The sequence below is a fragment of the Periophthalmus magnuspinnatus genome, chromosome 11 (assembly GCF_009829125.3).
Source record: "Periophthalmus magnuspinnatus isolate fPerMag1 chromosome 11, fPerMag1.2.pri, whole genome shotgun sequence".
Taxonomy (NCBI): domain Eukaryota; kingdom Metazoa; phylum Chordata; class Actinopteri; order Gobiiformes; family Gobiidae; genus Periophthalmus; species Periophthalmus magnuspinnatus.
Window position 1 is genome coordinate 7,580,827 of NC_047136.2, and position 21,439 is coordinate 7,602,265.

At 39.5% G+C, this 21,439-nt stretch overlaps 1 protein-coding gene across 2 annotated transcripts; it reads left to right on the forward strand.

Moving 5' to 3' along the window:
- Nucleotides 1-1,325: 1,325 nt before the first annotated feature.
- On the forward strand, nt 1,326-18,857 carry LOC117378692 (zinc finger protein 385D-like). 2 transcript variants are annotated; one of them, XM_055225289.1, is made up of 8 exons: nt 1,326-1,771; nt 3,275-3,386; nt 11,063-11,170; nt 12,093-12,249; nt 14,341-14,589; nt 14,665-14,849; nt 16,630-16,734; nt 17,785-18,857. In XM_055225289.1, exons 1-8 carry the CDS (start codon nt 1,725-1,727, stop codon nt 18,031-18,033), a joined length of 1,212 nt encoding a protein of 403 aa, XP_055081264.1. In that variant the 5' UTR covers nt 1,326-1,724; the 3' UTR covers nt 18,034-18,857. The 2 variants fall into 2 exon arrangements, with proteins under 2 accessions (XP_055081264.1, XP_033831239.1); XM_033975348.2 differs by having other exon boundaries at nt 1,327-1,771; nt 3,271-3,386.
- Nucleotides 18,858-21,439: the final 2,582 nt, after the last annotated feature.

The window sequence follows — 21,439 nt, forward strand, 5'->3', positions numbered from 1 at the left end:
AGTTTGAGCTAAATTTCTTTTTACTTTAACCGCACATCAAAAATGTTTAACAAAGAAGTCACATATTTGGAGACAGGTGCATGAAGGAGAGAGAATGAGCTGGTGTGAAGCCTCTGCACTTCGTCTTTGGCAAACATAACCTTGGCAGTGTCTGACCACAAGCATGTTTCCACTACGGCCTGGTCTGGAGAATTTGGCTGAATTAGAACTTTGCGTAATACAGGTTTTAGGTTGCGCTGTTGGATACAGTGGCTGACTATGTTAAATGACAACAGTTTTACACCCAATCCAATATGTAGTCATCACGGTGCAGTTTCCCAGGCAATTATGTCACTGGAGTTTTGAAGAATGTAAACGACTGGCTGACGTTTCATACTTTTGCAGCTGTTGCAAAGTTTAAGAAGTTTCATTTTGGCATAGTATGTTCTGTTTTACATTGGCTACTTTTTGGTAAAACACATTAAACTTTTTGTAGTAAATATGAAACGGTCTTCATTTACCTCAGACAACTTCATACTCATTTTTCACAATTACATAGGCTTATAATATGAAACCATCATCAAGAACAATTGGCAAAAGAAGCCAGTAGGAAGTTTCATGTTTCAAGTGTAAATGGAATCTGATCCTTGACGCGTAGATCAGGAACATCATTAAAATACAATGAAACACAAATAAGTCAAGTTGTCTTGTCCTTTAGAGGAAATTACACAACCTTCTGCATTTGATCCACAAACTACCGGGCTAACTGGTGCAAGCAGATCTTTTTCCAAAACATCAGGATTCTGGTCAGAAGTACTGAAGGTTTGGCAGTGGCACTTGGAGATAACCCATCTCTGCAGGTAAAAACAACTCCAGGAAGAAAACCATCCACTGTTGTGAGTATTTGGTGAATTTCATGATTTTTTCATGACTTTTTTGTTCCATCTTGAGAGATAAACCCTGAAATGCTTTTCAGTTTTATCGTTTTATCAGTCTGAAGCTAATCTAGACTAAAGTATCCTTGCAAAAGAAGAAGCTGCTGAATGGAAGCATAAGGCCTAAATCTCTCAGGAGTTGTGGTTTGTGGGAAAATGTTTTTGTCCAGTTTCTTGACACGAGGGACTTGGACAATATGCAGAAGTTGAGGCAAGGTCACTGTGCTCAGATATGAACTGTTGAGGGTGTGAAAATGGGCTCATGATTCGGGCGCGTGAGAGGCACTTTCAAGTGTAAATACGCACGCGCCTTTAAAAATAAAGCTGTGCGTAAGTGTGCGTGACTGCGTTTTTGTAGATGGATTTTGGATCTAAAAATACAGAGGACCCAAGAGGAAAGGGAAGAGGAAGATAGAGCCTTTAAGAACACATTTGCTCTTAGGGCATACTGCTCATCTGTGAAGCATTGGTTGTTGGAGAAGCCGCTTTGATGCGGAAAAAGCTCACAGCGCTGCGGAGTGCGCGCTGATCTGTGGTGGTGCCGTCCCCTCATTAAGACAATTTCCGTCTATTTGGTAAATTAAAGTCACGTTAAACTCCAAGCCGAATAACGGGAAAGTCAGGACAGGAGACAGGGGTTGGGTTTGGAGCGTGGCGGTTGTGGGGTGGGGGGTCCAGATGTGAATGAGCCGCAGCGCACCGCCACAAGAAGAAGCAGAGAGGAGGAGAGACACACGAGTCTGACTGTGGGGGCAGCGAGACGCACAGCACCAGCCTCGACTCCCGCGGCTGACAACGAGACGCACTTTTATGGCACATCCAGCGGGATTTTACAGCACGTGTCGTGATGTATTTTGGTACGTAAAGCAATCTAATCGTGTCGATGAGCTTTGGTTAGACTGTTTGCTGTGGTACTGCTGCCGTAGTCACTTGTTGATATGATGGGCTTTTTGAAGTCACCTGCTCCTCGCTCCGGGCGATAGAAGAGATGATTTACACCACTGCATCCTTCCACACGCCCACACTGTTTATTTTCACGCTGGGAGAGAAATTCAGTTGTTTGTTGCAGAAGAGAATGAGGCAAAATAAACTAGTGTACAGGGCATTTGTTTCTCTCAGTGTTGGCGAGGGGCTGCTACGGGACAGAATAAACTGGCTGCATCAAAATTACTTGTCAAGTTTTTGTTTTGAAGTTTGTGCAAGTTTGGCTTCACATCAGTCCCCGTTTGTCACGTGATGCGTCCTCCAATTTGGCGTCATAACTTAATTCTTTTGCAAAAATAAACTAAACAAGGCAATGGGCAATCAGGGTAATGGCGTTGCGGATGGGTGTGTAGAGTCTGATTAGGCTGATTACACGCGCGCTGGTCCCGAATCAAACTGTAATCAAGTTTTTTTCCCCCGCAAACTAACAAGCGTCTGCAATCAGAACATGAGTCAGGACCAAGTAAAGTGTTAGTTATGGACTTTAGCAATATGCATTCTGAGGTAAGCGTCTTATGTCCAGTAGCCCAGCAGTCCTCTAAATCACACTTACACACACACTTTGCAGCATGTACTGATCTTTTAGTCTGGTTTTCTGATAAAGTTTCAAGATGTTAATGTCATGTCCTGTAGCACCAGCTTTTTATGGACTTTGGAAACTTTGATTGCGTTTAGTGGGCCTATTATAAACTGTTTATCACTGCGGAGTAGTCAGCAATGAACTTCATAAAAACACAATATTCCGCTGATAAATGAGGTTTCCTATAGAGCAAATAAACGAGGCATTTCCTGCAAATGTTTGTATGTAATTTAATGGTAACGTGATGGATGTCTCCGGACCTTTAGTTCCACTGGGTATGTTTCATGTTTGAACAGCACTGCAGCCTTGAGGCACCTTCTAGACCTTACACACACAACTACAAGGAGGGTTTGCCTTACACAGAAGCAAATATTAGAGACTCTTTGTAAATGATTAATCTTGTTTTACACAATGCACATGAAAAAAAAAAAAAAAGAAGAAACATCATGCTTGGGACCAAAGAGCCGTGGGAGGTTCAGGCCTATAATGGGAATATTTAACATATGCTTGAGTAGAACTATGACTAAAGAATAAAAAATAAATACACGAGCCATTTTAACCCAGTTTAAATATAGGCAGTTAATGACGTCATGCATCTTGTGTATTTGCATTTGAATCTAAAGATGGCTGCACTTTTAACCTAAACATACACTTTTCTCCTCGTACAATCTGCTTCTTAATGAGTCACGTCAAAACACTTGGGTTTATTTTAGTCTTGTGGTTCATTAGCACATTCTGCATCCCGGTTCACCATCTGTTCCTGTCTCTTTACCTGTGCTCTTGTCTCTCCAGGTAGTGTGTGCCACAGCGCTCTGCCCCAGCTGCTGCGTCCCACCACGGGCAGGACCCAGGCCCCGGACCCCCTCAGACACCTCCTCCCCCTCCACCTGCTGCCAGCCTTTACCGACGTGAGTCTGTGATGCAGTGACATAAAATCACACTTTGTTTTCACATACTAACATCCTTTAATGCCATTACTTTCAATGCGCAGATGTCGAGGCTCTGCCCACACCTTTTGCTGTAATGGAAATGCTTATAGCGGCGTGACGTTAGGGTGGGGTGGGGTCCTTAATATTCTGGGCACAGAGGTTTTCTGGGAGCTGTCTGCCTCTGTGTTTGTGAAGGGTTGAAGGTGCAGACAACTAAAAGCCCAAAGGAGAGTTAATATGTCAGACATGGCTGAGGGGCCGCAGCCTGTTTGAAAAAACTACAGAAATGTAAAGAAGTGGAAAAGATAGCACTTTCACCTGCAAATATGAAGTCTCTCTGTGGTATGATGAGCAATTATGTTTTACTACTTTTTCTGCCAGTGAGGTCTAGGGGGCGCTAGATGAGACTTGGGTTAATTTTCATTATTATGCAGAATATGTCGTTTGAGTTTTGCAAAAAATAACAGCTCAGTGGCTAAGAATGTTCCAGCCCCATTGTATTATATTAATTAGTGTTTGCCGTGTTTTCTTTTATGACAGCCTCATATTAGTGTTCTTACAAAGATGGACTCTGCTGCACTTAGATGCTATTAGATGGCCAAAAGTCCTTAAAACCTATTGTCGCTTTTATGCGGATGTGTTAAATTCAATGGGACCTTTCACGGTAGTTTTCCAATTACATGAGTCAACAAATGCCCTAAGTATATAATTTCAACTATAGAGACGACATCTTTGTCTGTAATAAAACCTTCTCCTGTCATGATAAAGTAGTCTTTGAGAGCCACTCACTCAAACTCTTAAGAACTGAAAGTGAGATTTGCCCTGCCCTTCGCTTTACTTTCTCCTCATCTATAAACCATGACGTGTACCGTTTTAGAAGAAAAACATAAAGATACAAATTGCTGGTTTCAAAAAAGGGATAAAGATTGAGTGTATATGGCTTAGCTTTTTTTTTTTTTATGTGAACTTTCGATCCTTGTCAAAAGCCTCTCTCTCACCCGAAAGCCTGTTGTGGGTCTTGGACTCTGACCTCCCCCACCCGCTTTCCCTCTCAGTCCATCCATCTTTTCCACCTTGGTGCTCCTCTGCGGTCTGCTCCTCCTTTGCCTTTGTCATCTCCTCTATCCATTTTCCAACATATTTCCTAGACTCCTATTTTCTCCTCTTACCAAAAATGGCCCAAAAAGAAAGACAACCATATATGATCAGAAAAAACAACATAACATAACAAAACATAAATTACAACTATAATACACGTCTGCCCATGCATATTTTTGCTCCTGTCTTATTTATATCAGAGTCTCCCACATATTTCTTGTTTCTTTTTTTCTTTTCTTTTCTTTTTTTTTTTACCATGCACTATAATACAGATCTTTGCAGACAGTGGGGTGGGAACATACATTTAAAGCTGTACAAAAACTGTCGGGTTTTGATTAATTTCACTGTCTTTGGCATTGTTAAAAGGCTATAGGTATAAATAATGCATATTTCTGAATGTTTTTAGCCAGTGGCCGGCTAATGTGGCCTGATGAAATGGATAAGGAGGTTATCTTCAAAATCTATGCCAGAACAATAATGAATTACTTGTAAAATGGGAGAAAGTACTCGAGGCTAGCTGCTGTATATTGATTAGATTTGGCACTGGTGGAGGTCAGTGCAATAAGCGAGCACACATCTGAACTCTGGCCCTCTCTAAGAATGTGTTCTGTCTTTTCTTGTGTGATTGCTGTTGTGAGCGCGGTCAACCTCTGTAAAAAGGACTGTTTGGTGCCCACTTTTAGGGTTTCTATGGTTACAGATTTGAACCAGAGGGCACTGCTGTAATCCTGACCGAACCGATCGTGGTATGTGTGCTTTGTCCGTTGTTGCTAAATTACACAATAGAAGCTCATATGTCCTTCCAGTTGTTGACATGTTTGGAGGCTCTCCAGGTAGAAATCAGCTCTGCTTCACTTAACCTCATCAAAGACAACCTTTACTCTTGGAAAATACTGAGGTAGGCTGATTGTATTCATTTCATAAGGATAATTGTGCTCCGTTACTGTACACGTTAATTGCCAACTCCTGACCTATTCCAACGCAGCAAAGCAGTTTTACTTTGTGGAAAAATTGCATCTTTTTTTAGGCAGTTGATTGGTAAGAAACAGTAATAGCATGTGCAGATTTAAAGCAGTAGTAATAGTTGTCACAAATTGAAGTTGTCCCGCGTAGTATTATTTTATTGTATTTTTGTTTCTGTATTTTGCATTGTAAGCGTGCAGTGAAGCTGTTTCTGTAACAGTGCAGTTTGCAGCAGCAAAAATGTCTTTCAAAGCTAAAAATCTTTCAAATGACTTCTCCTTCTAGGAATGCTCATGTTCATTCTTGGAGTTTTCTTTCTGTTTCAAAAACTGTTGAAGAAATCTCTTTCAACAGTGTTATTTTGAATGTCACATGTAGAGAGCTCGTATAGTGGTAAGAATTCTGCAGGTTGAGTTAAATTGGTTCAGACTGAGTTTGCCCCAGTCCATCCCACAGAAGCAGGGTGCCATGGTCATGTGGTGCTGCAACTACAGGGGGCGCTGGAGGTGACTTTGATGAGTGAGACTCAGACTGTGAGTTCAGAGCAGCAGATGGAGAGGTGAGCTGAGCTGTCTCTGAAGGCAGAAGCGCGGGCCTGGACCAGAGGAATGTTTACAAAAGCCCTTTAAATGTCTATATATGGAAATAGTAAAGCATGTGGGTATTTATGTTGCCAACACTGCAAACAAAAAGTCACAGTGACTTTCTAATAATATGAATATTTTAGCAATTAATCATTACTATTATTATTAGTACTACAACTTAGTTCAAATCAATTGTATTCATGGATTTCAGCTTCCTTGGCAACATTTTAAAACTATTTTGTTTTAAATTACTAATTACTATGGCAATAGTCCAAAATGTTCATAATTCTGAAACACATGGAGAGAATGTCAAAGAAGAAGTGCAATGTTCATAACAATGTTCATTAAATGAGCATAACATGGAACATTCTCCATGGAGATAGATCTTATGACATTCTGTGAAATATTCAGGCAAAGTAAGAACATTGCCATGGAAACAAGCAGGTCGTGTCCCCTTTACCAGAAAAGTTATAAGTTAGCTCTGTGGAGTCATAAGCCCCCTCAGAGGAAGGCTGCATGTTTTTCACGTGTTAAGTGCAGTTTGTGTGTGATGCAAATGCAGAGCTTCTCAAACTCATACAGTGTTTCTCAAACTATGGTGTATCACCGGGGGTACACAGGGTCCTCTGTAGTTTGAGTGAGACGAATTTGTTAATGTTTTTTTCTTTGGGTTAATTAGTATTTAAAATATGTCATCCATGGCTTAGTCTCATTTCAGACAGTGTTAAGCCCTCATTTAGGCCTGATGAAGTCCAGGCGTATCTGGTGGTACTTGGAAAGCCAAATATTATCTTAAGAGGTACTTAGTGTGAAAAGATTGAGAACCACTGGGCTAGTAACTTTCTATAGTAGTCTCTCAAGGCCCAGCCCTGCTTCTGATATTCCACTTCCACTATTCCACATTCTCCAACTAAATCCACAGTTTTCTGGTGCCACAGCGACATGATGCGACCTTACATACCACAGCACTGACAATGAGTAAAAATAGAAACGTGTAGGCACAACTCTGATTTGAAAAGTTATAACACTAATGAAAATGTCTTATTATTCATGAGGTTATATTTAATCAAGTCATAGCATAGTGTAATTAAAAAGTGCTTCTTTGTCTTAGAAACATAAAATGGTAGAATTAGCACATTATTAGTGTACTGTTCCAGCTGTTTTTTCATCTGTTGCTGCTGTAATGAACTTCTGTTTAGCAAAGATGGAAATTGCATTAAATCTATAGTTACTTCAAAATAATGACTAAAATTTAACTCTGTGTAATCCGTCAGTTGTCCAGGTATGATCCATAGTAAAAGAGAAATTCAATTCTGTCAACTGGACAAAAAGTTACTGGGTGAAGACGTTTCGCTGCTCGTCCAAGCCACTTCTTCAGTTCTGGCCTTATATCTATCATCATCCTCTCTTCAAATAGACGGGGGTAATATCACGATATAAATAATTGAAGATGAGGTTTAAGTCGCACAAATGACCACAAAAATGCATAAATATAACTTTATACAGTGTGCGTTTGTTTTATTCAATCAGATTTATCTACAGCTGTGTGACATTTATTTAAATTCTAAACTATACTCAATATTCAAATTTGATATATTTTTAAAACAACTGTCTCAATCTTCCTTCGACTTACTTTGTTTCGACTTACTTACTGCCTGTGTCTACTTCTAACAAAATATTTGCACTTAACCTGTGTCTGCTCAGCGTTATAAGACCAGCTTCTATTGCTCCCAAACTATTCACAGAAATACTTTGAAAACCTCATAGTGCTGTAATTATTTTGTACATAGCATTGCTTTGAAGTGAGCTTTGAACAACTCTACCTTGGCATTTGTGTTTCTCTCACTAAAACCATGCTAATCGTTTTCTTTTCATTTAACTCCGGCTTCTCTGCTCGACTCCAGAACATGATGCAAGTGTGATGTAGTCTTTTCAAAACATTTCGCTCCTAAAGCCACTCTCCATGTTTCTTTAATGCTCACAAGACTAGTGCAAAGAAACACATTATTACCCCTCACAGTCCTTTCTGATTTGGGTTTCTAGCACTTGCAGACTAACCCATAATTGCACATACATTTATACATCACCAGCTGCTGCATTTCAGTACAGCCTCTCAGTGTGAGTCTGATTATATGCAGCCCTGCGTTTATGCTTATTTTCTTTCGCTCAGACGATCTGCTTGTATTAGCTCAGTGTTCTTATTGTTATTAAAGGCTGCAGCCTGTAATGTCCAGTTGAACTTGAGACAGGGCTGATTAACCACAATCAACACTTTGATAACAGAAGTTACATAATTTCTTCTGCAAACAACAAATATTAATTATAAAACTTGCTAACACTTACCCCGTACTTTACACCTTAAAAACATACTCTGAAATGCATGGTATTCTTGCATTAGCTTTTTTTTTTGTTTATGTGTAATTGACGTTTATGAGTTTTTAACCGTGTTGTGGCGTTTATTCAACATAAGTTAACTCAGAGTTCCCTTTTCGGTTGATTCACGTTTGAGTAATCCTGTATTATTCTGCATTCAAGGCTCCAGTGCTCAGAAAATTCAGTTTTTACTGACCCCCTATCCTCACCCACTGCTTTGTGTTTACTTGCGATTAAAAATATTTATATAAAAATAAAATACAAGTCTAACTCCAGGTCATACATGTCAAAATGTCACCAATCCACTGCTTTCTACAGTAAATTGCAAAGTACAGTAAAAGCACTGCACTGCACTTCTGAATATGTCAAAAGACTTGTTCCTATTAGTAAGCAGTTTTATATAAGTATTGTGTTTTACAGTGAACAAAATGTAAATTCATGAGCTATTATTATGAATATATTTTAATATTAAATAGCTGAAAAAAGCATATGTTTGTCACTAAAGCTGTGGATGTTTGTGTAGCAGTTGTAATTTGGCTCTCCCTTTACCCCGCCTTTCATTACCAACTGGAAACACCATTAGAAGCATTAGTGTCATGGCAACTTACTGGAACAACTATAAACATTAGTCAGTGTCAGAGATAGGTAACAGGGGCTGCAGCCACACCCCAGTGGGCTCAACAGACCACAGAAAACGTTTTGGGCAAAATACCTGCGTTTAGTCTCCTCCTGACACTGTAATTTTCCACTTCTGTTGGTGTAAACTGTACAGTGCAAGACTTTAGAATAGCAAATAGTTAGCCCATGGGATTTTTGAGTCATAATATCAGCTAAACACCCACATCAAAACTTAAGCACTCTCTCAGTAATCTCATAATCATTTTAGCCTTAGCATGACTATACTCAAACTAAAATACTGTCACACTGCACACTGACGATTCTTAAGAAAGACGATGGTTTTCCTTTGTAGACAAACAGGCTGTGGGTGAAGCACTGGTGTTGTATTGTGATATGAACTGAAATATTCTTGTGTGAATATTTAAAGAGTTCTTCATGACGGTGCACATACTGTTCATGTTCTCACTATTTTAAATTCAGCTCGTATGGATTTCATGCACTCTATGCAGTAAAAAGAGTTGTAAGGTGAATACAAAATATACTTGGGGTGGGTAATGGAGCTCAACAGTGACATTCTGCTCAGGCTCCAGAGGTAAATTTTCCATTCATTCATTTCATTTTTCCACAAATATTAAGAGTTCAAAGGCATCATGGAGGCAAACTAGCTACGTGCTAACTAATATCCATAACACAGTTGTTTTAAGTCCAAAAACACAATTTAAATGCAAGATTCTGTGAAATGTTTTAATAACTTTGCGGTTTAAAAAGTCTGTAAGAAAATGTATGGGAAATTTATTTCCGTAACCTGGGGGTGTGCGGTCACTGCTGAGCTCCAAACTAAACATACAAATTAATATTTTTTATTATTATATCAGTTATTGTAGAAATATTTGTTTGTTTTTTTGTTATTAAGTGAAGTCTATTGTCTAGTTTATAATATAAATAAACAGCTCTCTATGTCTATGTGCATTTTAATTGATATTACAATTTTATTAATTAGAAAAGCTGACTGTTGCATATGAAAACTACTTGTGTATGTTTTCGGTTGATGGGGAGAAACTGTAGTGCCTGAAAAAACCCACCCAGGCACAAGGAGAAACAGGCAGACTGTCAGAAAAGCCCTTTAGGTCAAGGTAGGTGAGTCGAACCCAGGACCCTCTCGCTTTGAGGCGTATGTCCTGACCTCTCAGCTGCTTTACCACTGGTTTGATATCGCAGCTTCCTGAGAATCTTCTTTTGGGCGTCATACCTGATATTCTAATTTTATGTATCTTCAGAATTTCTGTCTTGTTGACGATAATTGCCTGCTTCGGAAAGTTCAAATCAGAGAGTGGAGATGCATAGACAGAAGCTTATGCAGAAATAGCTCCCTTTGTGTGGACTCTGCTTATCAGTGGCAGACTCTAGCTGTCAGCCGCAGGCAGCAGAGTTTTGGCTGTGTGTGCACAGTACACAGAGGGTGGAGGCAGACTCTGGGGTCAGTCCAGGCCGAGTGGCAGTGCTCTCCACACAAGTGTCTGTTGTGACATGTGGGGACTTGATCACACTGCAGCAGGTCACAGCTCTCACCTCCATCTCCATAAATCTGTGCTGTTCAGTTCAGCTCATCACTTTGAATAACAGCCTCTCACCCATGAAGCGAGTATTGCTCTCCTCTTTCTCTCCTTTGACATTTAGTTGTCCTTTAATTTGGTTGTTTTTTTCATTTAACTTTTTATTGACAAAATGTATTTTAATGGACACATTGTAAATAAAACGTCTGTTATTGGAGTAACAGTATCATAGCTTGTTGTACACATGATCTTATTCATCCACAACATTACATTCTTTCACATCCAGCAGGTTTCTAGCAAACTGGGTGAAAATGCTCATTTAGTATACATTGAAATAAGTAGGATTTAATTAGATAAATGTGTTACTAGCTAGTCTACTCACCTCACCTAAGACCGTAATTCATTGAACTGGTAAAACTGGCATGATTTTCTCAGAGTTTTGAATGTTTGATTATTTTGTATTCAGATGGAGCCTGTGCACAAAGCCCTGGTGGGCCCCAGCTTGGCCCTGAGCTCGCCCCTGAAGAGGAGACACAGCTCGTGCGGCGTGTGTCGACTGAAGTTCAACTCAGAGGTGGGCGGGGCTTCACACATTCTCACACACACCTTTAAAGACAGTTGAAGAGACCTAACCTCGTGCTTACTTGTATTACTGGTCCTATAAAATTGAAGTAATTACATGTGATGATTTCAATACAACGTAATCATAATGTATATCTGTACTATGGCCTCACCCAAATATTGAAAGAGATTGAAGCAACATGTCTGTATCTCTCCAAGCGAGCCACGAGTTTTGTGGTTTGGTTTATTTTAGGTCAAATTCACTTCTGAGATACAGATTTATCACAATTTTGATTGAGTTTAACTTCATTATATATAGCTGAACAGATTGGACAGTCAATGGATCCTGGGTCAGTCCACTACAATAATAAAAAACTATAAAAGGTTAACAAATTCTTCCATAAAATGCATAAAAATCTGCATTTCCATTTACAAACTGACCTTATGCATGATGTACCCATTGCTACATACGTCTGCCATTATTATTCAGGTTTGTATTACACTTCTCTTGGACCCTTTGTGTAAGTTTAATCTTGTTATAGTGCTCCTTTCACAAAATCCTTTAGGTTATAGGCCTTATGAATAAGCTGCCACAGTCACCATGTTGTTCTCTAATCACCCAGCCAGACATACACAGCCATATATACACAAAAGTTTGGAAAGTTTTCATAGATGACCATGCACACACCAAAACTTTATTTCAAAATATTGCAATTCAAAATATAACCAATTATACAAAACTATGGGTTAGTTCAGGGCAATAATTCAATAAAAAGTAATAGGATTTTCTGTGTTTATTCTGAGATTACGTAAATAGCTTTAGGGACGGCACGCGCTGCAGTTGTGTTCATACGGTTATGTTGCATTCTTCAAAAGTGTTGTCAACTGCTCTTCATCCAATACCTCCGTGTGTATTCCCTGTTGTTTGCTCACAGGCACAGGCGTCTTCTCATTACAGTGGCACCAGACATGCAAAGCGGATAAAAGCACTGGATACCCCCGACTCTAAGATTGGGACCTCTGAACCTGTCGCCAAGGAAACCGCATCCCAAATCTTGTCGTCGCCCTCCAGCTCCGACGCAGCATCAGGAGGTGTGTGTATTTGACAAGGCATCATCGACGTACACAGCCCAGACCTGCTTTTTCCAAGTCACGACTTTTAACTCTTTGAAGTGGTAAATCACCCGCTGAGCTACGTTTCACCGTGCAGAGATTAAAGCAGAGAGCATTATCTTCTCGCCTGCTCATGTCTCTATTTACTGACCCCATTCATAGCATCCTCGAGATCAAACACTTATTCTGTATACTCTGCTCTTGAGCGTGCCAGCGTGTTGCGTTTAAGTCACTCAAATACACACATAAGCCAGAATACGTCGTTCATGGGGTTCAGAGTTATTAAAATATCTGAAACCTTTGCCATTGCACTTAACGATTCAATTCAAGAAATAAAAACAATAAAACCAAAATATGGGCTCCATTTTAAAGGTCCTATATCACGCAACATTGACTCTTGTGAGCTTTAAGCCGTGTTATAATGTTGTTACCTCATCAAAAACAGACCTGGAGTTGTGTTTTGTTTCATTCACACAGGTTTGAGTAACATTGCATTATTAGTCTGTCTACGTCTCTCAAGCTGAGAATGATCTGTTCCACCTTGTGATGCCATGTAGAGGTAGTTTTCAAGTTAGCAGCTACCCTTTACCTTTTGTTCAGTCAAGATAGGCAATTCCATGGCTGAAATGATCAAAATGATTCTCGTGACGATGCATGGAGCTTAAAACACAGTGGATCACTTCCTGTATTACCCCATGGCCTCACTGTTTTCAGTTTGAGAGAAGAGCTCAGCCAGGTTTGTGTGTTAAACGTGTGAATACAACAAAACAAAGCTCCAGGTATGTATTTGATGAGGAAACATTACAACATAGATCAGAAAATAGCATAATATGGGTCCTTTAATGTCTAGAAAAGAGTGGTATCTTCTTAGTTTATTTAGTAGGTTTAGTTTTTTTTAAGTCAAAGATTTTCCTCTTCATGAACTCATTTTGGCCCAGTTCAAGTTTAATCCTGATGTAGACTTGGTTTGGTGTGTATGTCTGTAGTCTCGTTAATATGTGGTGTTGTCCTAGTTTAGATCTGGTTTAGTGCTGGGCCTAGTTTAGATTCTGGTGGTGAATATTTCCTGAATATTTAGTGTGAAAAGTGTAAACTGGAGAATAGTATTTCCAAAACTCTCTCTTGTAGAGATTTTTGGTCTGATCAGTTTTTCAAGAAGTTAGTGCTGGTTCTTGTGATAGGAAAATGCCAGGATCCATCACAGCTTGTTTTGACTACAAATTAGGATAGTGGCAAAATATTTGACTGGATTGGCCTAATACTTTGCCTGGTTCAAGCAGTGAACACTGAAAATGTTCCAATCTCCCTGTTTCTCCATCTGTGTGGGCGTTAGGCAATGCCAGTAATACATACAACTTTTACAGCAAGAGACGGACAAATTGCAATTGACACGTCTCAGTATTCACACTCTTTCTGAGGAGGAAGGAGTGAGTGATCGTTTTCAGTCCAAAGCTCTTGTTCAATAAGTGGACAAGTCTTTGCGAGTGCTCTCAGAGATAACTCCAGCAAACAGCTCTAGTCGTTAGGAGAGTAGGAATCAATGGTAACAAACAGATGCCCACCGGCACAGAGAGAGATAAGCGCTGTTATTAGGACACAAGAATCTTTAAATCAGCAGGCGTCTTTCCTAAAAAGACTCACAAAAGATAATGCACTAGACTCAGTATAGAGACTGTGGGTTTAAGTGCAGAAAAGGGAAAATTATGAAGTGATTCGACCAAGAAAACTATGTTCCCTTCTGCGTTATCTGTCCTGCTTTACAAATGTTGCTCCAGCAATCTGCAACAACAAGCTGCCCAAGGCTGTTTTGTGTCTTGTGCAAATACAAGGGATGTATGGTAGAAAACAAATCTCTCTACTAACTTTTCTCACTTTTCCAGGACATAACTTTGAGTTCCGAGAATCGCTGCGTTCATAACTGCATGACGCCTGGTCGTACATATTATATATTAACAAATAATACATTGAATTGATTAAACTCTTGGTACAACTGTCACATCTCAGACAATAAATTAGTACATGGTATTTCATTTTTGCACAATTTGTCATCGTACCTATTTCCTCTGTCAGAACCCACATCCCCAGCCCCGTCCTCAGATGCAGCCCCCTCCAGCTGCGGCTCCTCAGACATATTAACCTCTGACCCCACACCACCACCACCTTGTGCTGGAGCGAAGGACAAGGAAGCTCAGAGACATGAAGAACTGGACGCAGCCCCAGAGGATGAGACGGAGGAGGAGAAGGCCATACGTCTCCTTTACTGCTCTCTGTGTAAAGTGGCCGTTAACTCTGCGTCCCAGCTTCAGGCTCACAACAGCGGTACAAGATTTACAAACACTTATAATTCACAAAGAAATGTTAACTGCTCATGAATGACGTGTGGTTTTTCTCAAGGCACAAAACACAAGACAATGTTAGAGGCGAGGAGTGGTGACGGAGCGATCAAGTCCTTCCCGAGGTCAGGGGTTAAGGCGAAGCTGGCAGCTGCATCCACAGAACCTTCGACGGGACTGCAGAACAAAACGTTCCACTGTGAGATCTGCGATGTGCATGTCAACTCAGAAACCCAGCTCAAACAGGTGAGGAAGTAAGGCCTTTTTAATAATGCAAAAGCGAATTCTGCAAAGACAATTCCTTTGTTCAAATGTCAAGCAAGAATGAAGGGAATAATTTCAGCTATCAATCATATTTCAAATTGGGTTTTTGCCTGAAAGAATTGGATGTTGCCAGCAGTGTTGTTTTGTTTTGGATGTGACTATTTATTATCATTAACCCAGTGAAAGAGCTAGTGGATAATGAAGAAATTATTGGCCAATGTGAGATAATGCCAAAATGACTCCAGCTCCTTTTTTCCATTGTGGGCTTTGTGTGTATTTTTAAAGGTGTACTTGGTAACTTTTCTGGTGCAGTGTCCACCATATGGATGTCCCTATAGAGATGTTTTTACTTTGCTTGGTATGTTCCACAAAATGGCATTAAACTATTTAATTGCACTTTTTTTATTGCTCAAAAAATACCATATTTATTTATTTATCTTACTCTTATTACTCTTGCATATTTATCAAACTCATATTACATATAAAAAATGAATGGACACAGTATTTAAAAAGCAGGTGCAGGAAGAGGCTAAAAACCCAACACGTCATTCAATTAAAACATGGATTAAAGTCCAATGAAACATCCAACAATTGAACGTTTATCAAACATTACCATGAAACATCAAACATAAACTCTTTTTAAATAACTTTTCTCTTCATTAGACAGATGTGAAAACCTTGAAAAACAGGAATTCTTACTATGACTGGACAGACCTGTATCTTGTCATGGAGAGAGCTGACAGCTGCTTGACCCCATAGATATAGTTAAGTTAAATGCCATACTGTGCAACATTCAAGGCAAAGCAATAACACCTCCTAGGAGACAAGCAGGTGACAGACCCTCCACCACAAAAATAACATTGTCTACCTTTCATAAAACAGAAAGAAACAATTCTTCTCAACTTGCTTTTCATATTTGTTTACCAGCTTGCGGATTTTTTGTGGTTTGCTCCAACTAAAACAAAAATAAATCTGTGTTGCGTTGCTACCGGCCACGCAGTTATTTGGCTGGCTTACAGAGGATTCCCCGCCTGATGCAACCCACCACATGCTGTGAAGTGATGTGGGTAAAGTGTCTTCCTTGATGACACCTACCCCTTTATCATTATGCAAATGTATAACAACATTATCTCAAGGTGATAATCACATTCTCAGGCTTGTAGCTATTTCTGAACCTGTTTATGGAACATGTTAAACAGCACTGTTAAACACATGACATGAGTGGAACAAACAACCAAACAGACTATGATTCAGTCACAATCTGGTGACACAAAAGCATTAATATACCCATAGTCACTTTATCCACCAGGCATCAGCATTTGCAAATCAGACCCACGATTTTATGCCAAATTACGCTGCAAAGATCTTGCACCTGTCGCCGTAACGACCGAGTTCAACCTGCACATCCCTCAAGATAATGAGCTCAAAGCCACTGTAAGCCGGGCCTCTCTCTGAATATAGCGTTCCTGCTCGTGACGGGAATGCATACATCTCTCCATGTTTAAAAGTTAACTTTGACCAGGTGCTCATGAATATTTAGAAGTTTACCATCGCCTCGTGTGCACACCACCATCTGCTTGTGCCTGTCAATCAAATCAGAAAACATCTCCCCAACACGCCCACATGTATTTTTTTCAACTCTACAGAACGATGCACATTACAACAAATAGAAACTGTGATTAAACTTGTCTAATTTTGTCTTGTGATTATGCAGATTTGATGTTGCAAATTTAAATGTTTCGTCTTCTCGCCCACTCGCCAGCACATCAGCAGCAGGAGGCATAAAGACAGGGCGGCGGGTAAACCAGGCAAACCCAAGTTCACCCCGTATCCTCCCAACCACAGGAACCAGCATAACTTTCAGACTGTGAGTAACCTGCAATCTTTCACCAAACACATACTTGGAAAGACAGATTGAATTCTCAAAGGTCCAATCCATGATTTATCAGGATGTACTGTTTGGATTTTCAGTTTGGCAGTGAGTAACTAAACATGATTCATCTATGATAGACTAGATTATATGTGAAGTTGAAGTCGGAGATACTACTCCAACCACAAGGGGGCATGACACACAGTGTATGAAGCAAATTTGAACCAATTTAGATATAGAGACCAAAGATATATCAATAATTTACAAAATAAATAAGATGTGGTCACAGATTATAACTTCAACCACAAGGAGTCAGTAAAGAGAAGATTGTATTACATTTTTCACAGTTATTTTCTTTGTTTCAGATTACATCAAAACATGCTATACGTCAATAATATTTAATGCAGATGGGGCAGCTAAAATTAATATTGTTTGTAATAAAGTGAAATCTAAATAGAAATGATCAAATTCAACATTTGCGAATTTACTTTTTGGATATTTCATAGCAAAGTAAAATGTCTGGGAGTATGCATAATCCCATTGAAGAATCTGAAAATCACAAATAAGACATAAAGGTTTGTCTGTTTCATGTTCAGCTCCGGGCACTATGCTCTGATTATTGCGAGACAGGTCCAGTGCCTTCGCAGATGTCAGGCTGCTCTGTCTGTTACATGCTTTCACACATAATTTTGCTTGAAACTAGAAACAGAACCAAGATTCCTGACACATATTTGCTAAAACATATGCAGCCCCCAATGGTTTATTCCAACAGTGGATTAAAATACTCGGGCCAAATAGCTTTCAGTGCTTCATCTTCACTGTCCTCGAGACATATGGCAGACTCTTTGGTCAAACATAACACACGAGAAGTCTGTTTTACTGTGCTAAACAAAAATCTAAGTAGGTATATTGCATTAGTGGTACGTTTTACAAATATAAACTTTTTGTGTATGAAATGTAGCTGTAAGAATTGTCCACTTGATGTAATTAATTGTGTTCAAATCAGTTGTGCCAGATGCTAATTTAATAAACTTGTTACTTTTCCAGATTCAATTGGCGCTGAGAAAGAACCAGGACTTGACCAAACCGTTGACGTCCTGCCTCCTCCAGCGGCAGATCTCGGTTGCCGCTGCCATGGCAACCACAATGCACCCCTTCCCTCTTCGTCCCACTACAAACTCTACCCCTGCACTGTTCCAGACCCCGGCCCTCCCCCACCAGGCCATCCTGCACCCCCCTCCGCCCCCTGGCTCCATGTGCTCCACACACGGGCCGGTCCTGTTTGCTCCGTTCTGACGCAAGCCATATACCCCCCCGGCATCTCTGCAACGGACTCTCCACCTGTAGTAGAGTGAACATGTGTGGACCAAGAGTGGAGAGGCAGCAAGGACACCACGTGCAACAAGGACGCGGTTAGATGAAAAATAAAATACACAGGTCTAGACATCATACGGATTCTATATATCAGTGAGACAGTATACAAGAACGACATTTAAACTATGAATTCCACAAATCCCTAAAATTTACTTGAAATAAAAAGTAAACAAAAACAAAAATGGTGCAATAGACACAAAAAGCAAACAAAATATAAATAAGATTCAAGTTTTCTAGTCAACACTACAGTTTCAGTCAATACTGTAATGTTTTGTTTTTTCAATAATTTACTAAAAAAGAATGTTAGCAACATGAGGTTTGCTTTTTAAAAACAGTAAAATTATTAGATTGGACTGGCTGTTTTCTGTGTTGGAACTACTAAAGTTTCTTTTGTTGCTCACAGTGAGTCATGCTGCCACTTAATGAAAATGTAGACTAGAGTTCAGGTGGGCGTCTTAAAAATATTGTACATTCAGCATGTGTGATTATAATTGATTTCGTTATGAATATATTACCTGCTGTTTAGTTGGCCATTTCTGATTTCACAAAAGTGCGTAGGCTCAACTAAACTACAGCAAGTTCTTTTCGCTAAAGATGAGCCAAGGTCACTGAAATGCAGTCCAAAACATATTAGACTGCTCAAATAAAATCCATAAAAGAGCTGCAGTTCTGTAAAGTGGGTCCCAGAGGTCTATCATTAATAAGTAAAGTTTAAATTCTGATGATGTCTTTGCCTGTGTATTTTAAACTCTTCTCTGCATATGATGATCAATGGTAAACAGAGCATGGCTGATTCAAGATGTTTATTTTACAATAAAATGTTGTGTTAAAAGTATCTATATTCTATAAACATTTAAATAAAGATGTAATATACTGAGGTGGGTCCCATTTTAATCATGGTTAAGTTTATTTTAAGTTCATAGGTTTGATTGTTGAACATTTTCTGCTGCTCAGCCAAAAATGCATCAGCTTCAGTCTGGGTTAATCCTGTTTCCATCTTCCCTCTGAAACAGCACACAGATAATATAATGTATTTTCCTGTGAAACCCTGAGCCATGTCTGTCTCTGATTTATGCCTTTACTATTTATGCCTTTAAGAGATTATCTGTTACCTGCAGCTTTTCCACACAGAGGCTAGAACAAGAACCACATTTTATTTTCCTACACACCAGAGACTGTTTTTTAAGTTGCATTATAACTTTTCTGTCCTACTTGAACTGCCACCTTATCTTGTCTCATCTGTTTTGCATTTATCCAATTATAGATGTTTAATTGTTACTATGCCTTAAAAACATGTATTCTTACCATGAGCGGGATTGCCTCTCCACAGATCTGGCCGGTAACTGACCTTTACCACTGCTGAACAATAACCTCTCTGTGGAGATAAGCTGATGGCGTAACCACAACCAGAAAAGTTACATGGTGCATCTTTAAAGAGACACTTTACGAGGCAACTTACTTTTCTTTGAACATGTTTAAAATGAAACAAATGTGTATCTACTCCTACACAGCCTGTAGTTTTGATCTTTCTATGACCTCTTCATTACCTCCTGTCTCATCTGGGCCCTGACACTAAATTAGACTCATTAGAAGGATTTTTGATCTTCATGCCGCTGCTCCAGAGTAAATATTTCCATTAACCAACAGAGTAACTTATTACCGATCAATCTCTGCACACTGATTCTCCCCTTGTCAAAGTCGTCTTCATTATTATTATTATGAATGAGGCGTTGATTGTGAACATCTGTGTGGACGTCCTGTCTTATACAGTGTGTCAGGATCCAGGCCTCCCTCTGAGGGTCTTTTTCCACAGCTACATCGACACAGATAAATAGACACTATCGTTCAAAACTCTTTCCACCGAGAATGTAATGTTCTCTTCTTCTCGACATGGGGAAAAAGAAATGTGGTATGTTCACAAAGGCAGGATACTGTCATGATAATTATTCTTTATTTATTTCAATGTCCCACTGATCAAATTGTAACATGAAACAAAAGACTGACTTGGAAAAAGCCCAAATCAAAGCCATTAGCACCTTGACTTGTCAGTGTTCAATCAAATGTGAAAATAACCTTGTCACTGAAGTGCAGTGGATTCTGTGTTTTCAAAGGCCTTTGAGCAATGCCAACAAGGGGATTTTACAGTTTCATAACATGGGTTAAAAATAAGCTTAAATTTAACATCAACCAGCTTTAATGGCCTATTACTGTTGCAGAAACATGTGATTTTAGATGTAAGGAGTCATTTTATAATAAGACTAAGAATAAGGGTTCGTAGCCTTGACCTTTTTTTTATTTGGGGTATTTCACAAAATTTTGGAGCATCTTCTGGTGTAATGACTATTAGTTTCCTTAGCCAAGGAAGTTGGACTTTTGCCAGAGTTGCTGTATATCAGTTTTTCATAGAAACCACCTTAAGGCCAGAGTGGGTGCGGATCTAAATTGCTGTCCAAGTCTTTGTACAAGAGGTTCAATGGAGAGAGCTTTTACCCCTGAATTAGGAGCAATTTGTTCCTAACTTTGCATCCAAATGGCTTCTATATCCACTACATGTTTTGGTTCCCCTCCCACAGATATGGCTTGTTGTTTGACAGTGCAGCAGTTCAGTGAAGACAAAGATGGGTGGGCACAGCAAGCAGCGCACTGGTATAAACAACAGCTGTGCCGGAAGCCCAAGTTAAAAGTTCAAATTGTGGTCCATCATTTCCAGCTCCCCCCATGCTCTGCTCAAAACGCTGTGGAGATTTTGTCTGTTCTGTAAAAGGCTCAATGGGGCGTTCAAGTGCAGCGCGTAAAGCACAAAGAAGAACTACAAGCCCCACCGAGAGGCAATTTCAGAGGCAGCTCCAATGCTGCTCTCATTCCTGCTAAGCTATGACACCTGGTGCTTTCTAACAACTTCTACAAGGACTAGCTTTAACTCCCGTCCTGCTATGTTTATATGCACACCAGAAATCTGATCATTATCTGATTTCTGGAGCTATCAGATCATGCCATGTAAACAGTTGATTTGATGTGAGTAAACTGCTTTCTTTTTGGTTGTTCAGGTCTGCACGGGTTTTCACAATGGAAATTATGCAAAGAAGGCCAAACTAATATGGCAAAGACAAAAATAAAACATGCAATTTTAAAGAAACACTGAGTTATTTTTAAAATTCATTATACTACATTGTACTACAGTTACAGTGGTAGAACGTAATGAAGAAAAAGTTGCAAAATTTTGGATGTGTGTACTTAACTTAAGTCAATTTTAAAGTTGATTTCATTACATTTGAGAGCGGGTATCTGTACTTTCTACTCCACTACACTTTTGAACAGGACTGAAAAG